Below are 13,527 nucleotides of genomic sequence, written 5' to 3' on the forward strand. Positions count from 1 at the left end.
AACAGTAGACACTTGAGATCATTACAGCTGTCTATATTGATGACAACAGTAGACACTTGAGATCATTACAGCTGTCTATATTGATGACTACTGTAGACACTTGAGATCATTACAAAGGTCTATATTGATGACTACAGTAGACACTTAAGATCATTACAAATGTCTATATTGATGACTACAGTAGACACTTGAGATCATTACAGATGTCTATATTGATGACTACAGTAGACACTTGAGATCATTACAGCTGTCTATATTGATGACTACAGTAGACACTTGAGATCATTACAGCTGTCTATATTGATGACTACAGTAGACACTTGAGATCATTACAGATGTCTATATTGATGACTACAGTAGACACTTAAGATCTTTGCAAATGTCTATATTGATGACTACAGTAGACACTTGAGATCATTACAGATGTCTATATTGATGACTACAGTAGACACTTGAGATCATTACAGCTGTCTATATTGATGACTACAGTAGACACTTGAGATCATTACAGCTGTCTATATTGATGACTACAGTAGACACTTGAGATCATTACAGATGTCTATATTGATGACTACAGTAGACACTTGAGATCATTACAGCTGTCTATATTGATGACTACAGTAGACACTTGAGATCATTACAGCTGTCTATATTGATGACTACAGTAGACACTTGAGATCATTACAGCCATCCATATTGATGACTACAGTAGACACTTGAGATCATTACAGCTGTCTATATTGATGACTACAGTAGACACTTGAGATCATTACAGCTGTCTATATTGATGACTACAGTAGACACTTGAGATCATTACAGATGTCTATATTGATGACTACAGTAGACACTTGAGATCATTACAGCTGTCTATATTGATGACTACAGTAGACACTTGAGATCATTACAGATGTCTATATTGATGACTACAGTAGACACTTGAGATCATTACAGCTGTCTATATTGATGACTACAGTAGACACTTGAGATCATTAAAGCTGTCTATATTGATGACTACAGTAGACACTTGAGATCATTACAGATGTCTATATTGATGACTACAGTAGACACTTGAGATCATTAAAGCTGTCTATATTGATGACTACAGTAGACACTTGAGATCATTAAAGCTGTCTATATTGATGACTACAGTAGACACTTGAGATCATTTCAGATGTCTATATTGATGACTACTGTAGACACTTGAGATCATTACAGATGTCTATATTGATGACTACAGTAGACACTTGAGATCATTACAGCTGTCTATATTGATGACTACAGTAGACACTTGATCATTACAGCTGTCTATATTGATGACTACAGTAGACACTTGAGATCATTACAGATGTCTATATTGATGACTACAGTAGACACTTGAGATCATTACAGATGTCTATATTGATGACTACAGTAGACACTTGAGATCATTACAGCTGTCTATATTGATGACTACAGTAGACACTTGAGATCATTACAGCTGTCTATATTGATGACTACAGTAGACACTTGAGATCATTACAGCTGTCTATATTGATGACTACAGTAGACACTTGAGATCATTACAGCTGTCTATATTGATGACTACTGTAGACACTTGAGATCATTACAGCTGTCTATATTGATGACTACAGTAGACACTTGAGATCATTACAGCTGTCTATAATGATGACTACAGTAGACACTTGAGATCATTACAGCTGTCTATATTGATGACTACAGTAGACACTTGAGATCATTACAGATGTCTATATTGATGACTACAGTAGACACTTGAGATCATTACAGCTGTCTATATTGATGACTACAGTAGACACTTGAGATCATTACAGATGTCTATATTGATGACTACAGTAGACACTTGAGATCATTACAGCTGTCTATATTGATGACTACAGTAGACACTTGAGATCATTACAGCTGTCTATATTGATGACTACAGTAGACACTTGAGATCATTTCAGATGTCTATATTGATGACTACAGTAGACACTTGAGATCATTACAGATGTCTATATTGATGACTACTGTAGACACTTGAGATCATTACAGCTGTCTATAATGATGACTACAGTAGACATTTGATCATTACAGCCGTCCATATTGATGACTACAGTAGACACTTGAGATCATTACAGATGTCTATATTGATGACTACAGTAGACACTTGAGATCATTACAGCTGTCTATATTGATGACTACAGTAGACACTTGATCATTACAGCCATCCATATTGATCACTACAGTAGACACTTGAGATCATTACAGCCATCCATATTGATCACTACAGTAGACACTTGATCATTATAGCTGTCTATATTGATGACTACAGTAGACACCTGGGATCATTACAGCTGTCCATATTGATGACTACAGTAGACACTTGAGATTATCACATTTGTCTGGTTTCCTTCTGATAGTGACCTTGCCCTTGTATTAAGCCATCACTGACAATGCAGGGAAGAGAGTTTGTGTAGCATTTCAGAAATACATGAAAAATAGATGTAAATAAAAGTATGTAGGAGTCTGAAATAAACCTTTCACACACATAGAAGGTTTCAGTACAATAACAATTATCACCTCATTCATATATGATATCACAGTAGGAACCCTATTCATAATTGATTGCATAATACATACCCTTTTCAAAATTATATCACAAGTATCTATTTACATATGATATCACAATATGCATCATATTCATACATAACACTGTAAGGACCCTACTTATGTTTGACATTATACTGAGGACTCTCAAAAATGATTGCATGATAAGCAACATGTTCTTAAATGATAGAGGTGTAAAAGATAGGGAACAGAAGTGTACTAGATAAACAATAGATGTGTAATAGAAAGAAATAGACGTGTAATACATAAGGGACAGATGTGCACAAGATACAGAATACAGGCATACTAACTAGGGAATATAGGTCCACTAGATGGGGAATAGAGGTGTACTAGAAAGGGAATAGAGATATAATAGATAGGGAATACAGGCATACCAGACAGGAAATTTAGGTGCACTAAATGGGGAATAGAGGTGTACTAGAAAGGGAATAGAGATATAATAGATAGGGAATACAGGCATACCAGACAGGAAATTTAGGTGCACTAAATGGGGAATAGAGGCGTACTAGATAGAGATTACAGGCATACAAGATAGGAAATATGGGTGCGCTAGATGGGGAATAGAGGCATACCAGATAGGGAATAGAGGTATAATAAATAGGGATATAGGTGCACTAGATGGGGAATAGAGGTGTACTAGATAGGGAATACAGTCATATCCAGATAGGAATTATAGGTGCACTAGATGGGGAATAGAGGCATACCAGATAGGGATATAGGTGCACTAGATGGGGACTAGAGGTGTACTAGATAGAGATATAGGTGCACTAGATCGGGAATAGAGGTGTACTAGATAGGGATATAGGTGTACTAGATGGGGAATAGAGGCGTACTAGATAGGGATATAGGTGCACTAGATGGGGAATAGAGGTGTACTAGATAGGGATATAGGTGCACTAGATAGGGATATAGGTGCACTAGATTGGGAATAGAGGCATACTAGATAGGGATATAGGTGCACTAGATGGGGACTAGAGGCATACTAGATAGGGAATAGAGGTATAATAGCTAGGGATATAGGTGCACCAGATGGAGACTACACTGACTGACTGAGTTTGGTTTTACGCCGCTTTTAGCAATATTCCAGCAATATCATGGCGGGGGACACCAGAAAAGGGCTTAACACATTGTGCCCATGTGGGGAATCGAACCCGGGTCTTCGGAGTGAGATGGAGACTAAAGGTGTACTAGATAGGGAATAGAGGTATAATAGATAGGGATAAAGGTATAATAGATCGGGTATATAGGTGCACTAGCTAGATGGGGTCTAGAGGTGTACTAGATAGGGAATAGAGGAATAATAGCAAGGGTATATAGGTGCACTAGATGGGGAATAGAGGTGTACTAGATTGGGAATAGAGGTATAATAGATAGGGAATACAGGCATACCAGATAGGAAATATAGGTATACTAGATATGGAATAGACAGCAAACAGAGGTGTAATAGACCGGGTAAAGGGTGTACTAGATAGGGAATAGAGGTGTACTAGATACAGAATAGACAGAAAATAGGTGTACTAGACAGGGTAAAGGGTGTACTAGATAGGGAATAGACAGCAAACAGAGGTGTAATAGACAGGGTAAAGGGTGTACTAGATAGGGAATAGAGGTGTACAAGATATGGAATAGACAGCAAATAGAGGTGTAATAAACAGGGAAAAGCATGTTCTAGATAGGGAATAGAGGTGTACTAGATATGAATTGGACAGCAAATAGAGGTGTAATAAACAGGGAAAAGCATGTTCTAGATAGGGAATAGAGGTGTACTAGATATGAATTGGACAGCAAACAGAGGTGTAATAGACAGGGTAAAAGGGTGTACTAGATAGGAAATAGAGGTGTACGAGATATGGAATAGACAGCAAACAGGTGTAATAAACAGGGTAAAGCATGTACTAGATAGGGAATAGAGGTGTACTAGATACAGAATTGACAGCAAATAGAGGTGTAATAAACAGGGTAAAGCATTACTAGATAGGAAATAGAGGTGTACTAGATACAGAATAGACAGCAAACAGAGGTGTAATAAACAGGGTAAAGCATGTACTAGATAGGAAATAGAGGTGTACTAGATACAGAATAGACAGCAAATAAAGGTGTAATAGACAGGGAATACAGCTGCATGGTGTAAGGAATAGGTGTGTCATGTATATATAGCATATAACACATACTAAATATGCTCCATGTATTACAATTTTATGAACTGAATAAGCAGTGCTGGTATTTGACTCACTGATGCTCGTTAGAACATACACCAGTTTCATAAAATTGATATTGGTTGAGTAATTTATTTATTATCTGCTATTCTTGCTTTTTTCAAATTACACAGTTGTGTGTAAACAGGCAGGATTGACAACACACACATGACATTACTTCAAACACATTAAAAGTTAATGTGTATGAATCAAATAACATGCAAAAGCGTTTAGAATTCAGGGGTGTGTTCTACAAAGCTATTGTAATGCTAAGGTGATCATTGCACCAACACTTATACTTATGACTGTCATTGTGCTACAGTCACTTTGCGGAATAGGGACCCTGCATGACAATGTTTGCCAACATGTCACAATAGCTGAGAATACCCTTTTACGTAAATTGTGAAATTTTGCTGCAAGATAGAGATACACTCACAAAACAATGCCATGTGATGTTAGCCTTGCAACAGCATTGCATAAGCTACTCTCAGTGATCTATATTCTCTACACACCATGTCAGTGAGTGAGAGTTTAAATGCATTTTTCATGAAACTAGTTCCCACATGCGTATTGGTTATAGACATGTGCATTACCCACTTAATGATATTGAACAGTATCATCTTCAACAGGTGAATGATTAATAAGGAATAGAGCCGTAATATAACAGGGACTACAAAGTAATACATGTATATAGGAAATAAGTGTAAAATATAGGTCACAGAAGCTTGATATATGGGAAATACTGATTAATATATAATGCACAGGATGTAGTGTATGTAAGGATGTGTGTAGATCAGGTGCGTACGTACGTGCGTGCATGTGTGTGTGTGTGTGTGTGTGTGTGCATACGTGTATAGCAGGTATAAGGATACATGAATGAGAAGTGTGGAGCAAGTTTAAGGTCTATGGCTAAAATGTGTGTGCATGTGTGTACGGGTGGGGGAAGCAGGCATAATGACACACAGCAGAGGTGTGTGTGTGCGTGTGTGCATGTGTGCGTGCGTGTTGGTTGGTTGGTTGGTTGGCTGCAGTGCATGTCTGTTTGGGGGAGGGGGTAGCAGCTGGGTATAGGAACATAGGGATCAGGCAAAAAAGCAATTGTAATTCATCAGATGAATGTGAATTATGACCCAATGCTGCTTATAAAATTGTTGGAATAGGTATTTCAGATATCAGTGAAGAATAAAATAATAATAAACAGAGACAGCTGGGCTCTCAGGATGCTGATACATGTCAGCTGCCATCCATCAAATAAGTGTCTAGGAAACAAACGATCAGTTTTGCACTTAGCTTAGATAATTGTAATTGCCTTAGTCTGTTTTAACTTAACAATCTGAAATGATTTGTTATGCTGAGATATATGTCCAGGCATTCACTAAATGATGCCAGTGTTTCATATGGATGATATGAAAGTTGAAGCAATGCTTTTGTACACCTGAGGGTGCTGCCAGACAGTCTAAATATACACTGTAACCACCAGTGTGTTAGTCCTACACTGAGACTGGGGGTGACTACACTCAACACACACATACGGCTGCTGGATCACCAGATATACGCAAACAGAAGGCAACATTTTACTTTGTTTTTATCATGCAATGGTCAAACTTGGAACACTGACTTATGAAAAACTGACTAGTTATTCCTATATCTTTATGACTTTGGTGTATGAGAATTCTTTATGCATGATATTGCAGTGTTAAGCTTGAACATATCATACAATGATAAGATGTCTAAACTTGTTGATAATGGTGGAAATGTATCTTGCAAGAAGGAAGTTGCTCTACTCATTGGATAGCATCTATTTTCATAGAGAGAACATTGCCATGGTAACTAATTTTAGGTCTTTGGTAGGTTTGAGCTACATTACACATGTGACAAAAGAAGGGAAGGAATCCTCTGTAAGTGTATATTAAAACTGGAATAAACTGCCATAGCTAGCTCAAGTTAAGTTTTCATTGATGACCCCTAACCATCACTTACCACTGCAAATAGAAAAGATACAGTACTTATTCCCTGAAAGATCTCCAGCTTTGAGTGTAACAGGTGTTTGAGATGGGTAGTTCAGCAGTAGAGCCAGGCTGCTGGAAAAAGGGTGAGAGCAACAGACTTGTGATATGTGAGGTGTCTTGAAAAGTGTGTGTGTGTTGGTGGTGGTTAAGGTGTGTGTGTGTGTGTGTGCGTGCGTGTGTGCGTGCGTGCGCGCGCGTGTGAGTGAGTGAGAAAAGGAGTGTGTGAAGGGGTGCGTGAAGGTGCGTGAAGGTGTGTGTGTGTGTGTGTGTGTGTGTGTGTGTGTGTGTGTGTGCATGTGCGTGCGCGTGTGTGTGTGTGTGTCTACCCATGCACATGGCCAGCTGACCATATATGCACACCTGCTAGATATATGTACAGGACGTGGACTGTGGTTTTCAACTATTATCAGAATGGTATATAGTGTGTGCAGTTGTGTAAACCCTGCATTTGGTTGTCATTTGGTTGGTGTGGAAACTTGAGAAGATCTAATAACTACCTTACCTGTGCTCGAACTCCAGCAAGCTGCATGTTTGCTACCCGGATTTCATTACGTTTATGGCACAAGTCCTCTTGAGTTTCATACACTTTGGCATACATGTGGTTTGCTAAGTTTCTGAAAGAAAACAAATGATGTGTGAAAAATTGTTTAGTAATGCTTACCTCTGATGGCATATCGGAGGGGGTCTTTCTTCTTCATACTGCCTCCACGTTTAGACTTTGACTCTTTCTTGCTGTTTTGTCTTCCTGTTTTACTACCACTGCTACTTTTGCTGCGAGATTTGGTGGCAGTGGTTTGTACACAATCTCCCATTTGACCAGATGAAGTGGATCCAGTGACAGGCATAGCTCAGTGTCATATGACAACACAAAACACCAGTGTGGTGTGATCACCGATAGTATCCAACTAAGAATCTGGCAGACAGCTGATAGAGCACTTCAAAAGGTGTGTAACTCTCCAGCCACACCTGATTGCAGGAACTGGTGGTCACTTACAGTATACACTGCTGCAAGTGGGAAATGAAGTTACTTGAGGTATTCTGTGGCGGTATGTGTTGTTGACTCCTAGCCTGTGCCACACACTCAGCCCACTCAATCTCTCTTTCTCTCACTGACTGTCCCCAAGCTCAGTACTGCTAGTGGCAGGCAGCAGGCAGGCAGGCAGGCAGGCAGGCAGCAGGCATGCAGCACAAGCTAGAAGCTGGGGAGCAGTATGACTGTCAGACCATGGGAGCAAGTGGTTGCCACATGCTCTCTCCCGTCACTGTAGTCATGGCTGGCAGTAGACCCAGTTACCACTGCCAGCAACCTCATGCAATCTGATAGCCAAGGTGGCAGTAGTCTAGTTTGATTTTCATTACTTCCTATTCTGTTTTTTGATATCTTGTTCTTGGTTGTGTTTCATCTCTCTGTCTCTCACATACTATCACATTAGCATTCTCTCAAACACAACGTCTAGGAGTAGCATTGCACATATTCACTTTCAAATGCTGACATGAAATTATTTACATTAATGTCAAAATGTGTTGTCATCTGACACTGAGTAAAACTGAACAGGTTCAAAGTAAACATTTAGCTATCTTTTGAGAGTTACTTGAGGGGAAACTGTACATATTCCTCAACTCAGGCAAATGTTGAGCATCGTCTTATTAAGGTCTAGGTTAACTCATATCATCTATGCTTCAACTGTTTGTGAAAATATTGTATGTTGTTGTGTAAGTATAAAATTGTGTTGCAGACAAATTTAAAACAAATATCAGAATTACGTATTAATCTGCTATTTATCCAATATGGTGCTCATATTCACCAAGAAAATAGAAAAATGGGTTCTTTCATAAAACAGAAGGGCAGCTAAGTATATGGAACATGGCCACTCTATACCCAAAGTTGAAGGTCAAACAATCATTTTCATTGCAGCCAAAAAAGTCCGGAAGGTCAATGACTGAAGGTGAGAAACATCAAACTGAAATTAATTAATATGCATACATACTCAATATCAACTGACATAATGATATATGCAGAAATGGTAACGTATGTTTGTCAAAGGTGACAATTATATTAAAGCACCCACATCTAAAAAGATTGGAATGCTGTAAGCAGTTTCAGACAAACAATTTTAGTTTTTTCAGAGGAAATGTGTAAAAACTGCAGTAAACTTGAGTAACATATGTGAAGGTCATGAGAGGAGGTGGTGCTTGCAGCTGCACAGTTAGACAGACAACTGACAAGACATTACTAAGCTCTATTCAGGTGATGTAAAATAGCTGTTATTTTCAGTCCACAGGAAAAGAGGTATGAGTGATAGAGATGATGTGAGCGTCAAACATTATACATTTATATATCCAGATAACTTGATACTACCGTAGTATAATGAAAACATAAATGTCAGCAGCAATCACTTTCAGTTCATGAATATACATGCATAAGGTCATAATATTTTTTTATTTTATTTATTAGACTTTCATTCTCGCCTGCCTGACTTGTAAACACATATAGCCTCACATCAAATTACTGTCTAACATATGAGTAATAGATGAAGGAAACCTATGTGTGAGTTCCCTTCCTTCAACATTTCATGAAAAATATCTAGTATAAAGTCCAACCAAACATTTAAACTTCATGTGATTCAAATGTTTCAATGTTTAATGAACAAAAATGAAAATAAAATTATGAATTAACAAAAATGCTAGTCTCTTCGTCTTTTTGAAAATTTTGGATCTACCTAGTTATTGTGGTATCATGTAATACAATTTTGAAACGGAAAGTAACAAGCCTCTAGCCACCATGGTAAGAAAGTTATATGAACTTCAATCTGGTGACATTTCAACCTCTATAGGACAAACATATCCAATTAAATATGATTATAAAACAGAAAGTTCAGTGCCTCTAACATATGGTTGACATCCAACAGATGTATGATGGAGTTGAAATCCAGTGATACCTCTATCCACTTCATGGCACTGACCCCTGCTTGAATAATCCTTGCAATGGGAGGTGTCAGGTCATACTGAAATGACAGCTGGTGATGGCAAAATTTAATTTACGTATCATTCGGGATGTCAGAGTTCTATGCACATGAACTTCTGAAGTTAATCTGTCCAGAAGCCGCTATAGCCTTCACCTAACCATAATTGTGTGAACAGGTCTTCCATGATGTCTATCTATGTTGGCAGCTCTACCTATAGCATAACAGAAGTAATTCATCAGGTGGCAAATCGGAGGGTCCTGTTGACCTATTGTTATGGCCAGGTCATGTGCAGGTGCTGACACTTCCTGTCTGCAGATACTGGACAAGCAGAGGACCAGTTGATAAGGCATGCACCTTGAACATTAATCATTGCGTACGGCTCACGGCCTCTCAGCTTCACTGAGGTCTGGCATCCTGGAAGACCTGCCAGATACCTACCCCATGAGAGAACATGTTTGTCTTGGTCATACACAGGTCATGTGAGTGTATGTTTGTCTTGGTCATACACATGTCATGAGTGAGAATGTTTGTCTTGGTCATACACGTCATGAGTGAGAATGTTTGTCTTGGTCATACACAGGTCATGTGAGTGTACATTTGTCTTGGTCATACACATGTCATGTGAGAGTATGTTTGTCTTGGTCATACACATGTCATGTGAGAGTATGTTTGTCTTGGTCATACACAGGTCATGTGAGTGTATGTTTGTCTTGGTCATACACATGTCACATGAGAGTATGTTTGTCTTGGTCATACACAGGTCATGTGAGAGTATGTTTGTCTTGGTCATACACAGGTCATGTGAGAGTATGTTTGTCTTGGTCATACACAGGTCATGAGTGAGAATGTTTGTCTTGGTCATACACATGTCATGTGAGTGTATGTTTGTCTTGGTCATACACATGTCATGTGAGAGTATGTTTGTCTTGGTCATACACATGTCATGTGAGAGTATGTTTGTCTTGGTCATACATAGGTCATGTGAGAGTATGTTTGTCTTGGTCATACACATGTCATGTGAGAGTATGTTTGTCTTGGTCATACACATGTCATGTAAGAATATGTTTGTCTTGATCATACACATGTCATGTAAGAATATGTTTATTTTGGTCTTACGCATGTTGCGTCAGAATATGCTAATCTTTTTTGCAGAGATTTCTTGAAATTTTGGAAATGGTTTTGTCGTTTATGATGTACGTGGTGTATGGAATCTTATTGAAATAATCTGAGTCAGTTTTCATCTGTAATGAGCCTGGCCGCAAGAGACCTGGTAAAAGCACTGACAGGAATCAATGAGGCCCCCTGGACATTACTTGTTACTGTAGGCTATAATTGTTAGATATTTTTGGTAGGTTCAATGTATAGAATCACACATAATGATGGTAATTGGCCAGGTCTGACCCCCAGTTTTCAGTGTTTACTGATGTGTGATAGATTCTCGCTGTACATAATGTATGTAAGTCAGCATGTTCTGTCACACGTTGTGCCTTCATACAGGATATTTCACATAATTCTGCAGCTGATGAATGTATGCTTCCTGCCAGAGGGTGTGTTTGTAAGAAGCAATGGGTGCATGAGCACGGGTCATATCACTATCATCAACAATAACATGCAGTATATACATCAGACTGAAACAACACTTACCAACAATGGTAGGAAGAGGTTAAAACAGCTGAACAAGACCGAATGTATAAACTTATACTTTTAATACTTGACACACGGTACTAAAGGAGATTTCAAAATAGTTAATCTGTGAACGACCCTCACTGCCATTCCTCAAAAGATGAGATGTATATATAGCACTGCCTCCCTATGCCCATCCCTCAAAGCAACAATTGGTATATATAGGGCTGACTCTCTGTCCCTTCCTTTAAGACATGAGTGGTATGTATAGGACTCATTCTGTTCCCTTCCTTTAACACATGAGTGGTATATATATAGGACTGACTCTGTTCCCTTCCTTTAAGACATGAGTGGTATATATAGGACTGATTCTGTTCCCTTCCTTTAAGACATGAGTGGTATATATAGGACTGGTTCTGTTCCCTTCCTTTAAGACATGAGTGGTATATATAGGTCTGACTCTCTGTTCCCTTCCTTTAAGACATGAGTGGTATATATAGGACTGACTCTGTGTTCCCTTCCTTCAAGACATGAGTGGTATATATAGGGCTGACTCTCTATTCCCTTCCTTAAAGACATGAGTGGTATATATAGGACTGACTTTCTGTTCCCTTCCTTTAAGACATGAGTGGTATCTATAGGACTGACTCTCTGTTCCCTTCCTTTAAGACATGAGTGGTATATATAGGACTCATTCTCTGTTCCCTTCCTTTAAGACATGAGTGGTATATATAGGACTGACTCTGTGTTCCCTTCCTTTAAGACATGAGTGGTATATATAGGACTGATTATGTTCCCTTCCTTTAAGACATGAGTGGTATATATAGGACTGACTCTCTGTTCCCTTCCTTTAAGACATGAGTGGTATATATAGGGCTGACTCTCTGTTCCCTTCCTTTAAGACATGAGTGGTATCTGTAAGACTGACTCTCTGTTCCCTTCCTTTAAGACATGAGTGGTATATATAGGACTGGTTCTGTTCCCTTCCTTCAAGACATGAGTGGTATATATAGGACTGACTCTCTGTTCCCTTCCTTCAAGACATGAGTGGTATCTGTAGGACTGACTCTCTGTTCCCTTCCTTCAAGACAAGAGTGGTATATATAGGACTGACTCTCTGTTCCTTCCTTTAAGACATGAGTGGTATCTATGGGACTGACTCTGTGTTCCCTTCCTTTAAGACATGAGTGGTATATATAGGACTGACTCTCTGTTCCCTTCCTTCAAGACATGAGTGGTATCTATGGGACTGACTCTGTGTTCCCTTCCTTTAAGACATGAGAGGTATATATAGGACTGACTTTCTGTTCCCTTCCTTCAAGACATGAGTGGTATATATAGGGATGACTCTCTATTCCCTTCCTTTAAGACATGAGTGGTATATATAGGACTGACTCTCTGTTCCCTTCCTTTAAGACATGAGTGGTATATATAGGACTGACTCACTGTTCCCTTCCTTTAAGACATGAGTGGTATCTGTAGGACTGGCTCCCCTTCCCCTACAAGAGCATGGTATAACTGCTACTGGGTACATAAAGAAGGTGCTGTCACATTTGTAAAGTCTGCTTCCAATTAATCTGATGTGATGAGAGGAAAGCTGTATGATTGGCTACATATCACGATATCCAAGGACATAAGACCACCATGGTCAAACACTTAATGAGGCAATCACTAGCCTATTGTCAGATTCCTCATCATAAAATCATAACTTCTGGTAATCGTCTCCAATTCAGCAACAAATGAATGCATACTGGATGAACAAACAAATCTTATAAAACACATTAGATAATGATCAATCAATAAACAAGACCTTGTACTGCTTGGCATACTAGCACAATCTATTTGTCAATATTGTTCCTGAGTTTATCTGACAACCAAGGATTACCAGGTACTGGAGCTCAGTAACATTCGCTTCTACTGTCCCAGATGAAATGAATATAGATGAAGACAGCAGTTAGAGGGGTTTAAACTTGTATGAATACATTGGTAAATGTCAGGTCAAACTGTAGATCAGGGGTTTGTCTTTGGCAAGCATGACTATGGAAGTGACAGGAATTACACAGAGATCAACCTGGTTCTTCACAGAGGGTGTTGCCTTCTTGCTTGTAA

At 38.8% G+C, this 13,527-nt stretch overlaps 1 protein-coding gene across 1 annotated transcript in view; it reads right to left on the minus strand.

Annotated features, from left to right (window-relative positions):
* LOC124256724 overlaps positions 1 to 13,527 on the minus strand; it is a 310,586-nt gene that overhangs the window by 103,182 nt on the left and 193,877 nt on the right. The window contains 1 exon segment of the mRNA XM_046690688.1: positions 7,332 to 7,443. Coding sequence (XP_046546644.1) covers positions 7,332 to 7,443 — 112 coding nt within the window.

Source organism: Haliotis rubra, unplaced genomic scaffold (genome assembly GCF_003918875.1).
Source record: "Haliotis rubra isolate DU_JTF1 unplaced genomic scaffold, ASM391887v1 Scf637, whole genome shotgun sequence".
NCBI classification, from domain to species: Eukaryota; Metazoa; Mollusca; class Gastropoda; order Lepetellida; family Haliotidae; genus Haliotis; species Haliotis rubra.